Source organism: Mustela lutreola, chromosome 7 (genome assembly GCF_030435805.1).
Source record: "Mustela lutreola isolate mMusLut2 chromosome 7, mMusLut2.pri, whole genome shotgun sequence".
Lineage (NCBI taxonomy): Eukaryota > Metazoa > Chordata > Mammalia > Carnivora > Mustelidae > Mustela > Mustela lutreola.
Genome location: NC_081296.1, coordinates 124892767 through 124916099, shown reverse-complemented (window position 1 = coordinate 124916099; position 23333 = coordinate 124892767). Strand labels below are relative to the sequence as shown.

The 23333-nt window shown below is 44.6% G+C and overlaps 1 protein-coding gene and 1 non-coding gene across 6 annotated transcripts in view; both read left to right on the top strand.

Annotated features, from left to right (window-relative positions):
• The window catches only part of TDP1 (tyrosyl-DNA phosphodiesterase 1), an 87506-nt gene extending 64741 nt beyond the window's left edge, over nt 1-22765 (top strand). For all 5 annotated transcript variants that reach the window (XR_009355767.1, XM_059182525.1, XM_059182522.1 and 2 more), the window contains 2 exons: nt 12031-12139; nt 21496-22765. Coding sequence is in view for 4 of the 5 variants with exons in the window: in XM_059182525.1 (XP_059038508.1) it covers nt 12031-12139; nt 21496-21569 (183 nt within the window). In the remaining variant the exon portion in view is untranslated. The remainder of the gene's footprint in view (nt 1-12030; nt 12140-21495) is intronic.
• LOC131837305 (small nucleolar RNA U13) lies at nt 15369-15472 on the top strand. Its single transcript, XR_009355967.1, has one exon. It is a non-coding gene; the product is annotated as a small nucleolar RNA U13 (small nucleolar RNA).
• Nucleotides 22766-23333: the final 568 nt, after the last annotated feature.

The following is a 23333-nucleotide window of genomic DNA, read 5'->3' as shown; positions in this document are numbered from 1 at the left end:
TGTGCAGTCAGACTCACTGGTAAGCCTGCTAGAAACACCCCACAATGGAAGCTGTGTCTCTCTCTTGAGGTGCCTAGCCCAGCCAGCTTGTCTCCCACCTTGGAACAACTCTTGGTTTCTGCAGCTAACACCAGACAGTATGGCTGCTTTTCATGTAGGGACTGGCTGTGCAGGCCTTCTGATTTCTAAACACTAAAACCACTCTTGGCCCAGAGAGACTTTCCCACTCGGAGGGGCACACAGACCCCAAGACCACCTATCTTGCCCCTCACATTCACTCACACATTTGGTGGAATGCAGTCAGAACTGCCCACACAATAAGATGGTTAATGCTTTTCTTTGCCTTTTTTCTTTTCTTCTCCCCCTTTTTTTTTTCGCCACCTGCTATAGTTGAACTTATGAGAACACACACATGATGCAGCTCCATTGTAAACCGCTTGGACTAGACCAGAATATTTAAGGGAGTGCTGTGTACTTGTCCTCAGGCTTCAGTCCAGACCCATGTGACATGTAGGCATAGTCTGGAAGGTTCCAGAGAGCACACTACCACCACCACCACCCCAACGCCAGCCTGACCGTATTCTACTATCCCTCCCTTCTACGCTCCAGAAAAAAGTCCTCTTCTCCGTCTCTCTCCTCCCTTCGTCAGTCTTCATCCTTTTCTTCTCCAACTCAGAGTTTTGCTACAGAGCTGTCAAATAAGTTTCTCCTAAGGGTAATTATCGTGAAATTCTAGCACATTCTGTTTGTTTTCTACAGAGTCAGAGCAGATTCTTACACTGCTTACAGCTGCTTCCCCCTTCATTTCCTTGGAGGTAGATGGTTCCCCCTTTGCTATAGACAAGGATGTGACTTTCCTAGGGTTCCACAGCTCAGTGGGCTCCAGCTCTCAAGCCACCATCTCTCACTGATCCCTCCTGTGATCTTTCAGCTTTATCACAGAAAAATAATAAATTCATAACACTAGGGTAATAATGGTAATTTGGTGTGACTAGGTGTGACTATAGTGACCATAGCTTTGAACTAAGGCCAGGATTATTTCCCAATAATAAGGAATAAATCCCATATCTCTCTTGTTTGGCTTTGGTTGTCCATGTCTGCAGAATTCTGGACATTTCTAACTGTGCTGACTCGATTACTCATCATGAAAATGATAATGTGAAAGACAACTTAAGGTCCTCTAGACCCTGCTTAGCTAATTTTTACTTCTGATTCTATTTCTGACTGTATGTTAGCGACAGCTAATAGAAGAAAAAATAGGCATAATCATTTAGAATCCCCAAATTAGACTATTCTATACTATTACAATTAGAAGGAGCCCCCATTATAGTACTTTCTCGATAAGAGATTCAGTTATATATAAAGACTATCAGGCAAGAATATTAAAAATGGATTCCGCCCTCCTATGCTGTGCTGATAGATTTAAGGGTGAGGCTCCAAGCACGGTGACTGTGTAATTAACATAGTGACTGAAAAGTCAGTGTTTTGTCGAGCAGTCCGGGTTTCTTGGCCAGATCTTAGAACAGTGCTACAAAGCAGGCTTTCTCTGTAACACTAGTAAGGACCCAAAACCATCACTATCTTGTCAGACACCCAAAACTTTCACTATCTTGTCAGACATTCTCTTTTCTGGGTGGATTCTCTGTGTCCTTCACTGAACTATAAATTATTTGGGCAGGGTGCCAAAATGAGGCATGTGGACAAAACAGAGAAGTATTTTATCTGGGCGCCTGGTTGGCTCAGTGGGTTGAGTATCCAGCTCTTGGTTTGGGCTCAGGACATAATCTCAGAGTTGTGGGATCGAGCCCTGTGTCAGGCGGGCTCTGCATTTGGCAGGGTGTCTGCTTGGAATTCTCTCTCTTCCTTCCCTCTGTCCCTTCACACCTCTCTCTCTCTTTCTTTCTCTTTCTCTCAAAAAAAAAAAAAAATGTGTTAGACCTCGCCCTCCCAAGAAGCCTACTAGTCAAGCTGAGCAAGAAGGTCATTCTAAAAAGGTACTTTCATTGAGAGATGTCCAGGTGCCGAGACCTGTGAGAGAAGTAACTGGCCTGAGTGAGCAGACCCCCAAGGGCTGAAAGTGGGTATTTGGATCCTTTTCATTGCTCTTGACAGAAGCTAACTTGAGCTTCCATAAGCCTACAACAGAGCTGCTGAAAGGCATGTCATGGAATCAGTGGCACAAGACGGGGGGCGGGGGGCAGAGTGGGCCACCCTGGGGCCCTGAGCAGTGTACCACCTGTCTGGGGGCTGCCACTGGTAACACCTCCACGGTGGCTTGTCCCCTCATTTGCCAGTTATTCCGCATTTAAAGACTGCTCAAGTTGTCTGCTTTTTACACCTCTGTACGGCCCTGCCCCTGTCCTGTAATAGTGGGCCTGTTTCCCAGACAAGGGCAGATTATTGTGAGCTAGGAAGCCATCCCAGAGGTAGCCACTGCCTGAGGGAGTCACCCGTGAGTGAGTTGATGTGTGTTTTATCAGTCTGTATAAAACCATGTCAGGAAAATTGCAACAGAGGAGACTGTCCTTAAGCTACTCTATCACTTACTGGTGTGTGAAGCTTCTGGAAAACCAGTAGACCTTTGCTTGGTCTCTGCAGAATTCACAGAATTAACATATAAACATATAAACCATAAGGGTTTTTTGTTTTGTTTTATTTTGTTTTTAAGATTTTATTTATTTGACAGAGAGAGATCACAAGTAAGCAGAGAGGCAGGCAGAGAGAGAGGAAGGGAAGCAGGCTCCCCGCTGAGCAGAGAGCCCTATGCGGGACTCGATCCCAGAACCCCAAGATCATGACCTGAGCCAAAGGCAGCGGCTCAACCCACTAAGCCACCCAGGCACCCTAAACAATAAGGTTTTGACGCTGAGGGCAGCCTAAAGATCTTTGCCACGAGGTGATTTGTCGTTTTGCTGAGGTAATTCGAACACAGTGAGACATTTAACTTGTGAAGGAGAGACTATGCAGCACAACTCCATAGCTCCCTCCTCAGAATGTCTCCCAGACTCGTCACTGAACATTCCGGCCCGCCTGGAATGATGCAGTCACTCTGTTCAGCTCCACCAGCTCCCCAAGCCTCCAGTTCAGTAGCCCTGGGAGTGGGAGGAGGAATGAGATGGCATCTTCATTCTCATGAATTTCATGGATAAGGTCAGAAACGGATTATAGTATGTGATGAGAACTGTGGTATAGGGGGTTCACGGTATAAGGACTCTGAGAAAAGGAGCATGTAGTCTGCCTGGGGGCCTGGGGAAGGCTTTTGTCAGGAGATGACATTTGACCTGGGTCTTGAAAAATGAGTTACGAGCTTAAACCCCCATCAAGGGAGATGAGGCTTCCAGCCAGAGAGAACAGTGATGTTGTATTTGAGGAACGGCAGGCCATTCCACGTGCCTGGGAAGGCGCTGGGATGTGGGCCATAGAATTTGAGGTTGGACTCCTGTGCCAAAGGACACTGGCAAGCAGGACCCACTGGAATTATACTTTGTCTCATGTGGACAGTAGAAAACCACTAGTTTTTTAAGCAGGATTAATGATGTCATTGGTAAGACATAAGATACTTCTCCAATTATGAGTATAATTTGTTATATTACTCAAAAGGTAACTGAGGATAAGGGCCTTGTGAATCTCACCAAAATCCTCTTCATCACTTAAGACATACTATTATAAAAGTTTAATTAATGATTACTATTACTGTCATCCTACCGTCCTAGCTCAAAGTGTACAGTCATCTCTGGTGACTCTTTTATACCTAAGTTTTGCTGCTTAATGCTGCTTGATAATCAGTCACCTCTGGCCATTCCTGCTGCCACTGTGTCGAGGGTGTTTCATCTCCTGGTATGGGATCCTCCCACCATGCTTCCCAAGGCAGCCTCCAAGCTGCTCTGCACCCAGCTGCCGGAGTGTCTTTGTAGACCACACAACAGGCACATCACCCACCTTCAAATCTCGTAAGATAGAAGCCAGGCTCCTTAGCATGACCTGCTGTTCTCTTCATGTCCTGACTCCTGACTCCCCAAGCCTAACCACCTCTCTCTCTTTCCTGGCCCTCATGTTCAGCCATACAGAATTTGCTCCTACTATAAGCCCATCTGTGTTCTCCAGAGAAACAGAACCAATAGGATATATAGATACATATAGAGAAAGATTTATGATGAGGAATTGGCTCGCATGATTTTGGGGCTAGGAAGTTCTAACCTCTATCAGAGAGAGACCCAGGAGAGCTGGGGGTGTATTTCCACCAGCTGTGGAGCCTGACGGTCTGAGGATCAGGAGAGTTGATGCTTTCAATCCCGATCTAAGTTTGGGAGAAGACCCATGTTCCAGCCAACAGAGAGCAAATTCACCCTTCTGCAGCTTTTTTGTTATAGTTAGGCCCTCAACAGATTGGGCAATGCCCACTTACAGTGCGGAGTCAGAGGCTGTCTGCTCTATTCAGTCCACTGACTCAAATGCTAATCTCATCCAGAAACACCCTCAGAGACCCCCCAGCGTGACGTTTAACCAGTTATCTGGTATCCGATGGCCCAGTCAAGTGGATGCCTAATAACCGTCTTGCCACCATTCATCAGCCTTAATCTGTATCAGGAACAGTACCCCTACACCCCTAAACCCACCTGCCTCCCCTCTCTCCAGTCTAGGTGCCCCTCCTCTGCATCCCACAGAATGCGACTCATCACATATCCCTTGTATTATCATTTACTTGTGTATCTCCTTGACTGGACTGTGAGCTCCTTTCTCCTAGGGCTTGGTACATCTGTTCGTTGATGTTGCTTCCTTTCAGTTCCTAGTGTACACACTGGGCTTTGTGTGAGCATGGCAAACAGGGAGAAAAGTGGCTGTGCATACCACAGGGATTTAGCCCAGTGGATGTTGTGTGTAGTAGGGGTTCAGATGTGTTCATAAGCAATTTGCAGTATAGAATCGCTCACCTGTTTTGTTGAAATTAAAGCATGTGTGCACACACTTAGTCCGATGCGCTGCTTGCAAATGCCTATCCCTGTGTGTTTAATAGATGTTCTTAAAATTTCTGTATCTGTTCATTTCAAAAAGGTTACTAATGGGAATGGGTTTGTTATAAAATGAGGCCTTGTGTTTCCCTCTTCAGTACTAGTAAGACATGCCTTTTAAATGTTTTTGGTTACAAGTTTGCCAAAAAGACTTAATACCCAGTTCTGTAATCATTTCTCTAACTGGACATCATCCAGAATCTGGTTTCTTGAGATCAGCCTACCTTTGTACTTCTTAGAGAGCTCCATGTCCAAAACACCCACGTTTCTGAGTGATCAGCAACTGGAGTTGCCACTTTTGTCCTTCCCCAGTAGGCCATCCTGATCCTTGTGTTCCAGAACACTTCTTGAGATTAGCATGTACAAACAGTTGAGCTTTGTGGCCAGAATGAAGAGTCTCAGACATTGCTGAGGCAGGCACCTGGAAGGCCCCACAGCTCCTGCACTTTACCCCGGCCATAATAAGGACCTGTCACTCAGGAACCAATAGTTGCATGGCAGGACATTCTCTGTGGTCTGAAAATAGTGGATAAGAGCCACCATTTTTCATTCATGATTCTAGGCTCGGTCTGGAAGCGAAGTCTCTGGTAACCAAACATTGATTTATTCACATTTTTTTTCTGCATTTAAGTGAATGAATCAATAAACCTACCATCTCAGGGTGACTCTAACGTGCAGTCAATAGCTTTCCCTTTGGGAACACTTTCAGGAGCTTTGGGGATTAATATCAAGGGTACATTTCACTGTGTACGTGCTACATAGCACTTAGCTATTGTTACACAGGTGCTTAAAGACTATTCTTTTGAGATCTGGTATCAATTTATCAAGTATATAATTTTTCTCGGGTTTGTCCCTTTAAGTGTATTTAACTTTTAGATTAGACTCTAATTCATTTAGGTTCAGAAAAATTTGAATATAGGAAAGATCCAATAATTTCAAAGATTGGTAGCTGTGTTCTAAATCCTCAGGTTTCTGTGAGTATATTAGGGAGAGGCAGGGTTTCTATTTCAACTTCATGCATTTTGGTGTTTATGGAGCACATACTTTGTGAGGCACTAAGTCCTGGACTCAAGCCTGCCTAGTACTTTGTGGGCTACAGCTATTGCTGCCTCTGGGGATGAATGTACGTAACCATCTGAGAATCCTCGGTCAAGGTCCAAAATGGTTTACTCCACACAAGGGTAGCCTGAGTTTTCCTATACTTGCTTTAGGGCTGAGGGACACCTCAGCTCCTTCCAAACCCTAGATGTGTTTGCCCCTAAGATGGCAGCTTCTCTTTTCTGTCATTAGAATAAAAAATGCTTGGGGAGCCTGGGTGGCTCAGTTGGTTGAGCCTCTGCCTTCGGCTCAGGTCATGATCCTAGGGTCCTGGGATCCAGCTCAGCAGGAAGTCTGCTTCTCCTGCTGACCTCTCTACTCTCGTGCTCTCTCTTTCATTGTCTCTCTCTACCTCTCAAATAAATAAATAAAATATTTTTTTTTTAAAAAGAATAAAAAATGCTTCAGTCAAATCCATAAGAACTTTGTCTTCAAGTCTCTTTTCTCTGTTCTGTTCACAATAAAACTCTTACTGTCTTTTGTTGCCAAAATTTATATATATATATATATCCGCCACAAGTATTTGCTCACATCATGACTGGCTCTGGCTGGAAGAACTAATGAAATTCACAGAAGCCACCACCTTGCTGCTCCCTCCCCTCCCCACATGGTGTCTGACCACTGGCCATCTCTTGAGGGTACTCAGTGTTTCCCATGGGGCTACAGCTGGTCGGTACTGTTTCACGTGGAATTTTCGTTTAAGTTTTCATGTTCTCCCACTCAGCTCCATTCTGGTATTCTATTCCTTCCTCTTTCCTATCCACATCCAGTTGCCACATCCTGTCCTCTGCCCTAGCAAGAGTTTTGCCGCCTGCTGCTGTGGGTCATTGTCTTCTTCCCTGGACTGATTCCATCGCTCCCCATCTTGGCTACGGCTACACTTCTGAAGCTCTTTTTGCCCATCTGCCAGGGTCTGCATTCCCCTTTGAACCTGCAGTGTCTCCTCTTGGCGCACGAGACTATGTCCAGAATCCTTTGTGGGACAGCATGGCCCCCCAACCTCTGTTCCCACCCCTCTCCCTACATCCCCTACACAGCCAGGGCTCTAGTCACCTGGGAGTGCTTGTTAGCAGGTGGGTGAGGTTGGCTGGGGCACCAGTAGCACAGCTGCCACTTATTAGTTGTGTGATCTTGTGCTACTGTTCCTCGCCTCCATTAGGAAAGTGAAATCATGTGGAAAGACAATGTAGAAGAACATGTTGGAGAAATACCAGGGACCAAGTAAAGGAACTCTGGGAGCACCCTGTGCTAGAGGAGCCAAATGACAACAGAGTTGGGGTCCTGCTTATAAGCTGTTGGGCCCTAGGCCTGTTACGTCCACAGGCTTCCTTTTTCTCAGTGTGACGTGGGGATAGTGCAGTAACTACTAACTTTGTAGCTCTGTTGGAGAATTGAGAGTTCTTGCCTACGAGTCGTTGGAACAGTGCCTCGCACTTGGCAGGTACGGAGCAGTTAGCAACAGCAGCACCAGCTCGGAGATCCAGCAGTTCAACAGGAGATGGAAGGCAGAGGTCAAAATTTTGACCTCATACCCGCAGTGATGGGATGCTGTTCCTTTTTCTCCTGAGTGTACTCCACCCCATAGACACAGCCCTTTGCTTATCAGAAACCCACCCTTCTTGGGTCTCGTGGGCCTACTCTCTGCTCCATGAAGCTTTTCAGCCCCCACCTGGAAACACAGTTGATCACATGCCATCTTATAGGCAGGACAAGACAGCCACCTCCCTGTATTGACACCTCCTTGTCCATTAGTCCATCTTTGATTAAGTGTGCTCCTTCTAGAAGGCTCACTGTCATTACTGTTTTATCCAGGAAAACTTGATGCCTTGTATATAGGGTCTTACTGCTTGAGGATGCTAATCGGATGCAACTGAAAAATAAATGATATCTCTGAGATTTGAACATGTTTCTTGTTCTCTGTGCTGGAGCTAAGCCGCTAAACTTAATCCGTCATGATGATAACAGCTCTTTTCCTCCGAGAGCTGATGAAGGGAAAAGCCAGTAATTTCTCAAGTGTGATAGATGTCCACCCTCTCACCTGGTGTTTTATAAATATATTGTCTTAACTGTCTTTTTAAGTATCTGTGCCTGGGAGGGTAGCTTCCTCTGTTTTATGAAATGCCAAGTGATACCACTGTGATATATAAATAATGATAATTAGACGACAGCTTCAAATTATCTGACATCCAGATTGAAGGGAAAAGCAGTACTTTTTTTTTTCCCCCTATAATACCCTAGAATTTAGATCAGAAATGGCATTCAGGAAAGCTTATTACTTCCTGTCAGACATGGATGGCTCAAAGCTTCTTATATGTGAAGTAAGACACCACAGAACAGGTGCATGCCAAAGCACATTGGGACATCAGATCTGGGCCAGGCCGTAAGGACTCTCCATCCTTTGTTTGAAAATAACAGAAATAGACTAGGAGCCAAAGAAGAGGGAAATTGTTTTTATCTGAAAGTCCACATAAAGTATTGAATGTCATTAAATGACTTCATTTCCCATCCTCTGGCCTGTTTTCACAAATGTCAAGAACCATGGTTTCCAGACATTGGTTCCTCCTGATTTGGTCTGCTTTAATATCACCTCTTAAATTTTCAAGGAATTCTTCCTTTGTTGTGGCTCCTGGTGGGTAAATGTGAGACTGTTTGTTCACTTACTTGAAGGAACAGAAGATTAACAATCAGAAAGGGAGGGTTTGATTTCCAGCCTTACCACTTAATAGCTGTATGGCCTTGGGCAACTATCTAACCTTCATTTTATTTCCTCCCTTATAAAATAGTAATTTTATCACAACATCCTGGATGTACATAATATACTAATTTACATCCATGTGCAAGTCATCATTCTAAATAACTTACTGTCAGCATACCATTTAATAAATAAGGAAACCCAGGCCCAGAAAGGTTAAGTAATTCACCTCTAGTCACACAGCAGATCAGCAATATGCACAAGGAACAGGGTAAGATTAGCCTCCGATCCAGAACTTGTTGAAGGTAAGCTGTGAGTAGGAGCACCAGTGTTCACTGTTGTGGAGATGACCCAGCAACCCTCCCCAGGGTGGGAGGAAGTGAGGGCTAGGGGACAGGCTGCAGTGTCCCCCTTCAAGTGTCCTTGGTCTCTCTGCCCCCTTCCTTCTCTGGCCTCACATATCCCTGATCTTTTATTTTCCTTTAGTCTCTTTCAAATCCATTTCCTTCCCTTCCTACTGACCCCACTTTCCTCCGAGTTCCCCTCGTTGATATCTGCACTTTTGCTATGACACTGGTGTTTGTATCCCCATTACCATTCACTCATCCATCTCCCATTGGTGTGGCGACAGCTCTCAGTCTTCTGGCTCTAACAGTTCCCTGACGGATCTGTTCTCATCTGTGCCAGTCTGCCTTTGTAGTAGAACTTCTCGGTTCAGAAACATGCACCTCCTCACTGTCTGTCAAAGTGAGGGCCACCCACTTGAATCACTGGGGTCTTGCGATGCTGTGGGTTGTGACAGATAACCAACTGAAACAGTGTAAGAAAAAAGGCAAACACAGAGCGTGAGTGTCTTGCTTCAGGCAGAGCTGAATCCAGGGGTTTGGGCCATATTTTCAGAGTTCATTTTGAAGTATGTGAGAGCCCCCAGCAGCTCAGGGCTCCCATCTTACCGAATGAACTCCTCAGCAGAAAGATGGTCTGATGTGGCCAGCCTGCCCATCAGGAGTCACTGTGGCCTCGGCTGGGGCCCAGCGAGATAGGTGTGAGCCACAGGCACCCGTACTGCTTCCTGTTCACACCCCCTCCATCTGGTTCTCTCAAGTGCTCTCAGCCCTCCTCCTGCTTGTAGGTCATTGACTCCCCGTCTGCCGGATGTGCTTGCTCTATGCTTTAACAACTCTGCCTTGGCTTATGCTGGTTTCCCTTGATGTTCTTTCCTGTCATCTCTGTTTATCAGAATCATCCCAATTTCCCAAGGCCCAGCTATAATGTTTTCTACAAAGCCTTTCCTTTTCCCAAAACTGGTGAAAGGCATTTCTTGCTTTTCTGTGTAGCATGCAGACAGTTATCACTTAACTGCCTTTTGCTGTTTCTCATCCCCATCTTCATCCGTGCAAGCACTTTCTTCATCGCCCATACCTTTCTAAAGTCTTCATGTGCACAGAGCATTTGGACATTGATTTGTGTAATGGAAAAGCCCATAGAGGAAGCAGGCAAGATACCTTACCCTCTTTGCAACTCAGATTGCTTGAACACCAGCTGTGCACCAAGGATAGATGTTGACGTGAAAGATATTTTAAGGTGGTGGCATCCAGGTGCTTTATTCTGATTTTACAAATGAGGAAATTGAGGCCTAGTAAATAAGTGGCCAGGTGTCCCACTAACCATTGTTTTTAGCTCCCAGAACATGCAAGCTCTTATTCTTTCCACTCTCAATACTCTTCCCACTCTCACGTCTCCTAACCCTACCCCTCTTTCAGGGTCTAATTAAAATGTCATTTTTTAAGGGAGGTTTCTATTGACCGTCTTCCACCCCCACCCCTTATCCTCCTCGTTTAAAACAGGTTTGCCCGGGCACCTGGGTGGCTCAGTGAGTTAAAGCCTCTGCCTTCGGCTCAGGTCATGATCCCAGGGTCCTGGGATAGAGCCGGGTGTCGGGCTATCTGCTCAGCAGGGAGCCTGCTTCCCTTCTTCTCTCTCTACCTGCCTCTTTGCCTACTTGTGATCTCTGTCTGTCAAATAAATAAATAAAATCTTTAAAAAAATAAAAATTAGAAAAAATAAAACAGGTCTGCAATTCTGTCTTCTGGTACTTATGTTTTTCTTCATAGTGGTAATCACAAGTATGTAATTATTTCACTTTTATAAATGCATTGTCTCCCCACTAGACTTTGTACCCAGTGAGGACAGGGACAATGACATCTTTGTTACCTCTTAGGCAGCCAGTGTCTGACACCAGAGACACTCAAGAAGTAATGTGTTGAATCAATAAGTGCAAATATCAGCCATTCTTGCAGCTCAGCAAATGCCAGAGCAGTGTTAGAACCAGACTGCCTGAAGCCCAGGTCAGCATAACCCCAGCTCTTACCATGTCCTACACTGTGCCCACAAGCAACCACCCCTACTCAGGGTAGTTAGAACTCGAGTTCTTTGTATGGGTTCCAAAGACATTAACACTGTTTGATGTGTGGGTATTTAGGTCATGAAGGGTGGGTATGTGTTTGGATGGGTGGACAGAAGGGATGAGAGACAGTGACTTGCAAACAAGGTGCTGGGGTGACCCACTGAGGGAGATCAGAAGAGGGGGATCAGTGTGTGGAGGCCTGGGGAAAATGAGGCTCATGTAGTAAGCACCTGCGCTGCTGTAAAGGTCCTAGAAGGCAGTTAGTGGTTCTTTACTTGAGTTGAGATACAGAACTTTAACTTGTACCCTGGTTAAGATCTAAAAATAATACCCTATTCTGAGTTCTTGGAATAAACCTTCCATTTTGGTGAGTCTGGAAGAGTTTTTGTTTTTATATTCCTATCACATTATATTGGAACACTTTCATTATACATGAAGGCAACTTTTATTCTTACACCAGAGTGAGCAGCCTGTTACTATAGCAATATTGAAATTATTTATATACAGTGTCTTCTACACACTCCTTGCAAACTGTACATAGTGGTTAGGAGAAATGGGCTATGATATCCAAAATTGTTTTCTCTCTTATTTCCTTTGTTAAACTTCTGTAAACTTTGTTATAACTTGATTTTTTTAAATTTGAACCTTTTATTTTTAGGAAAGATTAATTTAGGGGAGTTACAAATATATCCCACCTATCAAACATTGAAAATAGCTCTGAAATAATTTCAGTTTTGCTGTGAGCACCGTACAGATACAACTGCTTCTTGAGATCTTTTTCAGATAAAGGGGTGGAATCATAGATGCCCTCTGTGTGTTTGCAGGGCCTGGACAGCTTCAAAGTAAAAGAGAAATTCTTCTCAGGGAGCAAGGAGCCAGTGACCGCCTTTCCTGTGCCATTTGACCTGCCTCCAGAACTGTATGGAAGTAAAGGTAGGACACACGTGAAGGGAGGTCATGGGTGTTATGTCTGGAACAGAAACCGTGCCCAGAAGAAGCCGTCAGTCCCCCAGTGGGAGGTTGGCTCACAGAATACTTCGGAAATGCAGGTTTGCAGAGGACCCTTCGCTACCCTGTCTCGGGCCACTAGAGCTCTCATTCTCAAACTGGTTGGTCCAGGAGCTCCTCTGAACTCTTACCATTATTAAGGACCACAAGGAGCTTTTACTCACGTGGGTTTTTGTATCTGTTGAGATTTACTATATTAGACCTCAAAACCAAGAATTTTTTATATTAGTTTTTAAAGTAATAAACCTATTTATACACACACACACACATATACAAACACACACATATATATATGTTATGTATGTATGTACATACATATGCGTTGTGTGTGTGTGTGTGTGTGTGTGTGTGTACACATATTTGGTGTTTTTTTAATTGTCAAAAGTGAGGAAGGTGGCATTATTTACAATTTTTGCAGGCAGACCTCTTTACTCTCTGGGTTAATGAAAGACCACTGAATTCTCACAGCTGCTCTGTTGCAGTATCACGTCACAAAGCCTCTATACATTCACGAGAAGTGAAGATGACAAATAATGGCTTAATATTTTGATGAAAACAATTTGACTTCACAAACCCCTCCCATCCTCTTAAAGGGGAGATCCCCAGGCTGCCCTCAACTATGACTTTCTTAGAGGCAGTGAACAAGTATTTTTCATAATAGAAAGTCATTAGAACATTGGTTCAGGTTCCTGGTGTTCTTGGAAGAAAACTGGCTGGCATGAGTGGGACCGGCTCCATCTCAGGTCTGTCCCAGCCCCACAGCTGCACTTGTCTTAGCCCTAGAATGTCTGTCTTTAAAGCAAGTTTGTACTTACCAGACTCACACAGCAGCAGTTGTCAAATCAAGACCTGCTTATTAATTTAAAATGGCCAAAGGTATATTATAATCAGCATATTTTCCAGGGGAAGGCAGATGCCTTCACAGATAGCTGGATTATAGTCAATGGTGTTTGAGTAAATTCTGAATTTGAACAGGGAAAATGTGGTTTTTGTTTGGAAAGTTTTAATGACATCATTGCATTAATATTCCCGAATCTCTGGTTCCCTAATAGAGCCAGCCAGCTGTGGCCCTGAGTCCCTTTCTTCCCTGGGCGATGCTAGATGGACTCCAGCTACTCCCCCACCCTTACTTGCCCTTCCTGGTTTTGGTGGTAAACCAGACCTTCCCCTTCCAGTGGACCGGTTTCTTTGATGGTATTGACTTGATTGGATGTATCCATATAGTCTCATGCTGCCTGGTGTGCCACTGCCTATGGCAAGGGACTTTCTAGAGCTATAAGCAGTTGTATTGATAACAAGTTTAAGAAGTGTTCTTTTTTCCTTCTTTCTAAGCTATGTATATTTGAGTCCTCTAAATTTGTATATTTATGCATCTTCATTTTTCACTGGCAAGATTATATCGGTTTTATCAGAATTTCGGAGAAATGGTGCCCCCCACAACCCTCCCTGCACATACAAATGAAAAAGAGGGCTTTAGAATTAGGCTGTATTTGTGTGCCAACCTTTCAACTTATTAAGTGACCTTGGGCACTTATTTTCTTTCTTTAGGCCTTCGTTTCTCTATTTGTAAAATGGGAAAATAAGATTGCCTACTTCGTAGAGTTTGTTGAAACGAGTAACCAGGATGCTATCTGTAAAGCACCTAACACAGTCTTCTAGTGCAGAGTTAGCAGTCAGTAAATGTTAGCTGTTGTTTTTGTTATTTAGAATATCCAGTTCAGTTCCTGGCATGTAATAACCGGTGTTCATTTTCTCCCCTTCCCCTTGCTGAGCTGATAATGAAAAGAGCCTAAGGCCCATGTAGGACAGTTCCTGAACCCACCTAGTGTCACAGGACCTCACGGCGAAAACCTCTCCTTCCCCCTTCCAGCTTTGTGCTGTAGCTTTGTGTTTTCTCCTCTGTCTGTTCATGTTCTTTTTTTTTCCCCATCCTCAAACCTGAGTTCTGAGTAACCTTAGTGGAAGTGGGGACAGATGCACCATGGACTGACTGAGTTTGACTTCCTGTGGCCTGGCCTTGGGCTATACACTTTCCACCCCCAGCCCAGAACCTTGGCCGGAATTCCACCTCCTCCACTTAACCGTAATCTCCAAAGGTCTTCGCAAGCAAGAATGAAAGAGACCGAGGAGCCTTAAAAATAAATATCCTGAGGTTCCTTCAGTTCTGATAGAAAAAGCATTCCTGAGAATTTAAAAGTTTACAGCGGGGTAGTATCTTAGATTGTACAATGATGAATCTTTTATTTAGCCAGCAAGCAGAATGTTTTCCATTGTTCAGCGGCGTTGTCTGGGTGTATACACTTCTTTGAAACATACATACAAAGGAGACTGGAGCATTATATTTTTCATTAGTACAGTTTTACCTGCATGCTTTAGTAGCATGCAGAATGGTGCCAGTCACTCGGATATCACCAGTTCACATGTAACTAGCATTCCGGGGACGCCTACGGACTAGAAGAAAGGTATCTTACTAAGACTTGGGAAAGTGAATAGTTAAGAACATTTCAAAAGCACTTTGTTTGAAAATGATTTTCAGAGACGCCTGGGTGGCTCAGTTGGTTAAGCAGCTGCCTTTGGCTCAGGTCATGATCCCAGCGTCCTGGGATCGAGTCCCACATCGGGCTCCTTGCTCCGCAGGGAGCCTGCTTCTCCCTCTGACTCTGCCTTCCACTCTGTCTGCCTGTGCTCGCTCTCGCTCACTCCTCTCTGACAAATAAATAAATAAATCTTAAAAAAAGAAAAAAGAAAATGATTTTCAAACCACTGTAACATGTACAAGATCCTGCTCATTGTTTTTTAAAATCTGAGGAACTGTACAGAAAGCTTAGCAAAGGAATATACTGCTCTGAACCAATTATAGTTTATTACAAGACACCGGCAGACATCCTGAAACCAAGAAATTGATCAAATAATGAAGTAAAACACACACAGCTGCAGGTACACCTTGCTTTATGCAGGACTTGCTGCTCATCTCTCTCCACAGGTGTATTTCTGCTGTGTGCAGACACTGTCTAGGTCCTTGGAATATGTCCTTGAACAAGACAGACACAAACCCTTGGCCTGAGGGAGTCTAAATTACTCTTCCCCTGAGAAGTTATTCCTAACCAAACTCATTTGACTAATAGGAGTTGTAGTTTTAAAGGAAATCTTTCAGATCCTTTTGTAGTTCATAAGTGTGATGATTGGATGTTCTCACCAATGTGTGACATGCGCCTCCCTCAAACCTTGTTATGACCTCGGCACATTACCCATCTGATGTGAGGGAAAAAAAATCTTTTATAAAGCAGCATCACCACATTTTAAATCTTCTTTCCATATGTCCCACTTGTGTGACGCTGAGCCTGAAAAGAATGAAATAGACCAGTATGTGATCTCTCTGGAGCTGTTACATGCCAGAGACATCTGCTTCGTACTCCCTTTTTGGTTTATATTCTTTGTATTCTCTGATACACTATAAAGCAGGTAAAACAAGGTAAGGCTATGTAAAGCTTATCTTATTTGGACTTAAAGAGTAACTTATATATGTCAAATTTAAGAATAATTGAAGTACAGAGCTTCAGAGACCATAGTTATGTTAAGTGATCTGGGTTGTTCACGTGGTATATGTGAACAGTTGGCCCTTGCACAATGCCGGGGCTCGGGGCACTGACCACCAGTGCAACTGAAGATCTGCATGTAACTTTTCACTTCCCCAAAACTTAACTATTAACAGCCTACTGTTGACCGGAAGCCTCACTGATAACCTAAATAGTTAACACATATTTTGTATGTGATATGTATTATATACTTTATTCCTGTAATAAATAAAGTAAGCTAGAGAAAACATTATTAAGAAAGTTTTAAGGCAGAGAAAATACGCTTAAGTATTGTATGTATTTTATTGGGGAAAAAACCCACAAGGGAGTGGACCTTTGCAGTTAAACCCATGTTGTTTGGGTCAACTATAGTATTCTTTTCTTTGAATTTTTTGACATAATGTCAAATTTAGAAAAACGTTCTAGGAACAGTATAAAGAACTCCCATATTCTCTTCACCCAGGTTCCCCTTCACTTACATAATCTTCCTTTCTTATGTTAACTTTTTTCTGATCCATTTGGAAGTTGTAAACAAGATCTGTGCAATCTCTAAATACTTCAAAATATATTTCTTAAAAACGTTCTCTTACATAGCCACAGTATAGTTACCAAAATCAGGAATTAACATTGAATACTATCATCTACAGAACTTACTCCGATTTTATCTGTTGCCCCAATAATGAACTTTATAACAAAAGGGAAGTTTCAGGTTACATGTCATATTTGTTTAGCAGTCTCTTTAGTCTCCATTAATTTGGAAAAGTGCCACAAGAAATTTTGTGTGTTTTATGATGCTGACACTTTGCTGAGCACAGGCCAGTTAGTTTAATAGACAGTGAGGGACATTGTGTATTTGGTTTTCCCATTGTTTTCTCATAAATAGATCCAGATTAAGCACTTTTGCCAAGAACACCACAGAAGAGATATTGTTGTTGTTAGTGCATCGAATGAGGAGTCACATGATAAAAAATCTCCCTGATCACTGATGAAATCAGTATTGATCAGTTGGTTAAGATGGTATCTGCCACATTATGTGTATCTTTTGCAGATTTAGTATATTTTAGAATTTAAGTTATAATGTCTAGAACTAAGCTAATTAGCTGTATATGTAATTGCTCAGTAGGTGAGGTCATTGAAACCTGGCTGGCATACGAGATACACGTGCTCTAGATTTAGCATATATGTAGTGTATATAATTCTTTAAAGTTCTTTAAACCATGGGCTCCCAGATAATTTAACCATTCCATCTGCTGCTGGGTTCATTTGAAATAATTCCTTGAATTTAGATAATATCAGAATAAACTTCAGTCTAGACCTGTCAGAATTATTGCTAAATAGCAGAGACCAGATTCATAAAGTATTTTTGTAAGGACAATAGCTGATTCAACTTTCTAATCCAAAGAAAATGCAAAAGAAGTCAGTCACTTAAATCATTGTTGATATGCTTAATTTTCAAGGACCAGTTTTTGAATGATCTTTAGAAATCTGGATTTTTTGTGTGTGTGAGAACCGGAAGAGGTTTTTAGACATGATTTTTATCATCTCCTTTAATAAAATCTATTTTTGTTTCATAGTGCAAACAGAAGGCTGACACCAAACTTCCAGCTTAGCTTTTAAAATTACTTTGTCGGGACGCCTGGGTGGCTCAGTTGGTTGGACGACTGCCTTCGGCTCAGGTCATGATCCTGGATTCCTGGGATCGAGTCCCGCATCAGGCTCCCAGCTCCATGGGGAGTCTGCTTCTCTCTCTGACCTTCTCCTCGCTCATGCTCTCTCTCACTGTCTCTCTCTCAAATAAATAAATAAAATATTTAAAAAAAAAAAATAAAATTACTTTGTCAACAGAAATCTTTAGGAAATCTAGAACTATCAAAGTAAAGTAATTTTATCAGATGATATTGAAATCAGTACTTGGTTTTTAGCAATTTGAATTATTCTTCCTCCCACTGACTGGGTAGATTGTTCTCTTGTGCTTTTTTTAGTCACAGATTAATACGGGAGATCTTCACAGAAGAGAGTATTAATGGGCTTCAGATAACACTGGTATCCCAGTTACCAAAGATTGCATCTCTGCTAGGTTGGTAACCCAGTGTAAAAAAATTTTTTTTTAAAGATTTTATTTATTTATTTGACAGACAGAGATTACAAGTAAGCAGAGAGGCAGTCAGAGAGAGGAGGAAGCAGGTTCCCTGCAGAGCAGAGAGCTCGATGTGGGGCTCAATTCCAGGACCCTGGGATCATGACCTGAGCCAAAGGCAGAGGCTTTAACCCACTGAGCCACGCAGGCACCCCCAGTGTAAAATATTTTGAAGCTTTCCTTTGTAGTGCAAGCTGGCAAGTCTTTTGTACATTTGTTGATTTCAGAGTAAGCTGAAGTAAAGTGGCATCAGATATCTTCTTAGTTCATCTCTTTGGGATCACACACACGCGCCATATACACACACTTTGTGTCTGATACAAAGAAAGAATTAAAGGCAATTGCTCAGGTGATAGGCAGCAACTTCTATAGGTAGGTAAGATATCAAGTTTCCTTGAAGACAGTGGGAAATGTGGGTATGGGTGTTTGGACATGAGGGTCCAAGTTCTAACTCTTTAACACGGGGCCATTTCTTAGAGGATTAGAGGCTAGGTAGAATGGGGTATTGTACTTGGGTTTGTCTGACTGGTAAAAGAAACCTGGGAGACCTACACAGCATATAGGGTAGTGACAGCACTCACCACTGTGAGCTGAGGGTGGTGGTCATTACATTATAGCAGCTAGCACTCATTAAGTACTTATTACATGCTAGGAGCTGCTTTGAGCACATGACTTGAATTTATGGGATCCTAACTGCCCCCATGACACCAGTACTAATATAACCCCTACTTTATAGACAAGGAACCTAAGCACTCAGGTCAATTTGGCCAGGTCCCCATGGGCAGCCTGTCCACCATGTCCATGCCCCCTTTACCGTCACACTGTGCCACTTCCCCACAGAGGGCTGGGTTCCAGAGTTAGAGATGTCAGGTGCATGCAGTCCTCAACTGACCAACCACGAGGACAGATGGCATAGACACAGAGTAAAACCCCTCGGCTGTCCCCTCATCCCCAGCCTTCCTGCCATGGCCTTAATGTTGGCCTCACTGTGTCTCCGCTAGACGGCACTGCCTGTCATCTCCCCATTGTTGGTCCCCTTCCACTGGCCATCATCTCCCCTGCTGCCATGCGCCTCACGTCGCATCCTCACGTCACATTGTATCACAACAGAAAGCAGCTCATCCCATTTAGTTTCTGATCTCGGACTCTGTGTTAAAATCGCCGTTAGAACTTGGTGAGAATGTGTAATGCCAGGCCCCAGCCCAGACCGACTGAAACAAGCTCTGTTGAGGTGAGCTCTGAGGAAACGCTCCAGCAATTCGCACGTCAGCCATGTGCGGGAACCACCACGCTGACGTGGTGAAGTTCAGAATTCCGCCCCCATGGCCTGCCTGCTCATCTGTCTTCCCTCTTGGACCGCAAACTAAGAGGACCTCAGCTTTGGCTAGCAGAGCACCTGGCATCTAACCAGCACTGACAGAGATCTCAGATACATGCAGGACTGTTTCCTGAGGCAAGGTTTTCTTTCATGGGATAATTTAGGAGGATTGCTTAGAACAGGCTTTCATCTAAGCCAGAAACTGTTAATGCCGACTTCCAGTAATGGTAGCAAGACAACAGAGTCACAGCCACCTCCTACCTTCCTGTTAGCCCTTCTGTGTCTCTGCCCCAGGGTAGTGGTGAGCCTTGCTTCCGGCATGACACATGGTCAGCCGTGGGTACAGGCATTTGCTCACTTAGCCAGCGGTGTGTCTGGGGACTCGCCAGTGCTGCTTGGTCATCGTTAGCTGATTGTGAGGGAGAGGAAGAAATCGGTGGTGGTCTCTGCGTTGCTGGCTGGCCGGCGGGTGTTTGCATCACGAACCCTGCCTCGAAGAATCTAACAGCTCCTCACCTAGCAAGGATCGGGTGTCCTTTACTTTGGGGATGAAGTGGAGCAGATGTTACGCAGTGGGGCAGTTTGCAGGAAAAGATGGGAGAAGTCCGGCCACAGAAGACCGTGTTCCCGGGGCAGGAGAGCCAGTGCTCGGTTCAGGCCAGTGGGGAGCTGTAGGGAGTCTCCAGTGCTGCCGAACCTTCAGCCTTTTATGAAGCAAGCGTGTTGCACAGGCACAGGATTATGGCTCTCCCACGGGCTTGTTTAACAAGCTAGCTTCAGGCTTTCACACCATCTCAAGGCCAAAGACAAGAAAACGGGCTTCTGCTAACTTGTTGCCATCTTTGGCCTTCTTTCCCTGCGCGTGCTGCTGCGTGCTGCTGTCTGCATGCTTGCGTGGCTGTTATTCCACATCAGGGATGGTGAGGAGAGCCTCCTGCTGTTTGCCAGGTCGTCCTCTGAGCTGCCATCTGCCTCTGTTCGGGAAGAGGAGGAAGCTTCCCCGCGAGCGGCTTAGTAGTGCTGGGCAGGCCGATGGTACCTCTCACACCCCTGCTGCGCAGCCATCTCCCTCCGGGCACTCACTCTTTCAGAGCTGTTGGAGCTCCATTCCTAACCCTGGGAGTGCATTTACACCCTACCCATACTGTTTGTTGTTCTTTTGAATTGGTTTGATTCAAGCAGTAATGATGGTAAAAGTGATTAGAGTTTGTCAATTTCTGAAACCCCAGTTAAAAGGGGCTGGGGGGAAGTTCATGTTTATGAGCACCTACGATATGCCCATATGCCGGGAACTTCCACAGGTGTTCTCGCTTATGTTTCACAGCCCTCCTGAGAGGTTACTTAGGTAGCTAATTCCCATGTCACAGCTGAGGAACCTGAGGCCAAGATCCCAGTGTTTTCCCGATTTTGCAGAGAAAGACAAGGGCAGGACCTGAACCTAGGTCTTCAGTGTTCTCTCCGTTGTGTCTTACTAAGGCGAGTTGCTTGCTTCACCATCGGTCTACAGTCATTGTACAGAGACCTTCATGCCTCATCAATTATTAGCCCTAAGGAACAGAACAAAACCATTTCATGGAGGTGAACCCAGACCTCCTGATTATATGTGACCGTGACTAGCTGAGAGCAGAATGCCATCTGTTACTGTTGGTTTCTCCAGAATTGTAAAACATAGTAGCTGCCAGATGCTCTCGGACACTACATGTGTTTATCTCACTTGCCCGTCCTGACAGCGCCGCAGTTAGGTACACAGAAGGAAACTGAGGCTGACAGGCAAAGTGACTGGTCAGTGTAAGTGGCAAGCCAGGATGTGCACCCTGATTTCTGCTGGCCGGCTTCCACTGTTCACTTGCCCATGTCTTAGCACAAACCCTTGCCAACAGCCACTGTCTGAAATGGGCTGTTGTCTGGGGTTGCTTCAGGGAAGGTTCTTAAGGGGGTGCCTGGGTGGCACAGTTGGTTAAGGGTCCGAATCTTTGTTTTGGTTGTGATCTTGGGGTTGGGAGATTGAGCCCCACTTTGGGCTCTGGGATCAGCACAGAGGCAGCTTGAGATTCATTCGCTTCCCTTCCCCACCCCCACATGTGCTCACACGCACTCACTCATAAATCCTTACAAAGAGGGGAGGGGTTCTTAACGACGTGTAGACTCTGACACGTGGTGGTTTAATCCTAGTGGGTAAGTGAATTTTTTGTGATCCTGCCTGTTCAAATAAGTATTATACAACTATAATGTGTTTTGGTTTTTTCCCCAGATCGGCCATGGATTTGGAACATTCCTTATACCAAAGCACCAGATACACATGGGAATATGTGGGTTCCCTCCTGAGAATCTTAAAGCACTATGAAATTTAGGTGCAAGAATCAAGCCCCAAATAATGAATCTTCTTATTTGTGCTGGATGTTTATCCTTCGAGTTTTATCTACACCCTTAACAAAACTCTGCATAGCTCACTCTTGTGAGCACGGATGCTGGTTACACTTTTGATAGTCATTAACAGTGTCCTTAATTCACTTCTTTAAGCTTCGGAATGAAAGCTATCAAACTCGACAATGTTGAATATAGACACAAGTCATCCTCAAAGGGATACATGGAATTTCACGGTGGTGTTCGCTCTTCCGAAGTGAAGACTGACTATGTGTGTTGTACTCCGTCCGTCCTGCTCTTTAGCCAAGCAGGGGAAGGATGTGACCGTTTGCTTATCACCCGGCCCTCCGCTTTCTGAGTGTTGTCTCAGAACTGCTGGCCATGAGGCTGCCCATGTTCCTAGCCTGTCACTGAGGTCAGTGTGGCTACTCTTCTGACACACTTGAGTCCTACTACCTCCCATCGTCCTGCAGCTTCACGAGGCTTTGCATCCCAGCACCGTGCTAGCTGCCTCTCTGCTTACAGATGGGTCCTGCCATTTCCTTGCCGGTCCCCAGAGCGGTTGGGTGTCTTTCATCCCCCAAGTTTCCAGAAGAGACAGCTCACAGAACCATATAAAAGCACAAGTATGTTACTTGCAAGAAACCCTGAAAGGTAACCTAAATTGGTGCCTTCAGTTTACAAGCAAGGAAATAGAAGCCCAGAAAGGCTCAGGATGTCCTCCACATCACAGCTGGTTTGGGTCCAAGCTGTCAATGTTTCCACTTTAAGTACATCTGTCCTTTGTATTTAGGAATCGCGTTCTCCTAGGATGATGTAGACCTTCTTTTCCACGTGAGGTTGATATCCAGTTTGTCTCCAGCCTCTTTATCTTACAACTTTCAAGAGTTGTTGAATATTAATTTTGAAAGATTTCTGAAGATACCTTTTCAGACTGTTTCCCAGGCCTACGATTTTCACCTTAGGACCTGGCAGGGCGGAGCAGTGGTGCTGCCATAGAGAAGTCTGGGAAGCCAGCTGCGGTCCCTCTACTCTGCTGTCACTTCGCTTTACCTATTTTATATTTTGGGATTCTGTAAAAGATATTATCTGGGATTCTGTATGTGTGCTCACGCTGCTTAAAAAAAAAAAAAAAAAAAAGTTGAAAAGCCACTGAATTACTCCTCTTACCTGTGTAGTGAACTGGTTATACTAAGGCTTGAACCTTTCAGGACCCTCCCTTTTACTTCCCAGAATGTGCAGACCCTCACCACATGAGCCGGGAAGGCATGGGAAGGCCCCCAGGGCTGGCCCAGAGCGGTGCCCTGCAGTCTGTTTGTCCATAGGCCTTGCAGGGGCCTAGAGATTTTCACTACCATGGTGGTCCCATCCTGGGTGGGGGTGGAGCAGCACCACAGAGGCGTCTGAGTCAGCTGTGTCACCAGGACAGTGAGCAGGCTGCCTGGGCCCTGTGGGATGGGTTCAGCTACTCGAGAGGACAGTGGCAGCTTGATAGCGGTCACTGGTTAAGTCGGTCACACAGGTCCATTGCTCATCTGATCCAGGTCACTGCAGAGTGGGTCGGAGCTCGGAGTTTGCCTCCTCTGCCACTTACGGCTGTGTGACCTAAACCAGGTTATTTAACTTCTCTGTGCCTTGGTCCCCTCAACTGTAAAATGGGAGTGGTGGTGGTAACAGTCCTCACAGAGGATGATGGAGAGTGGTGAGTGAATGTGTGAGGATACT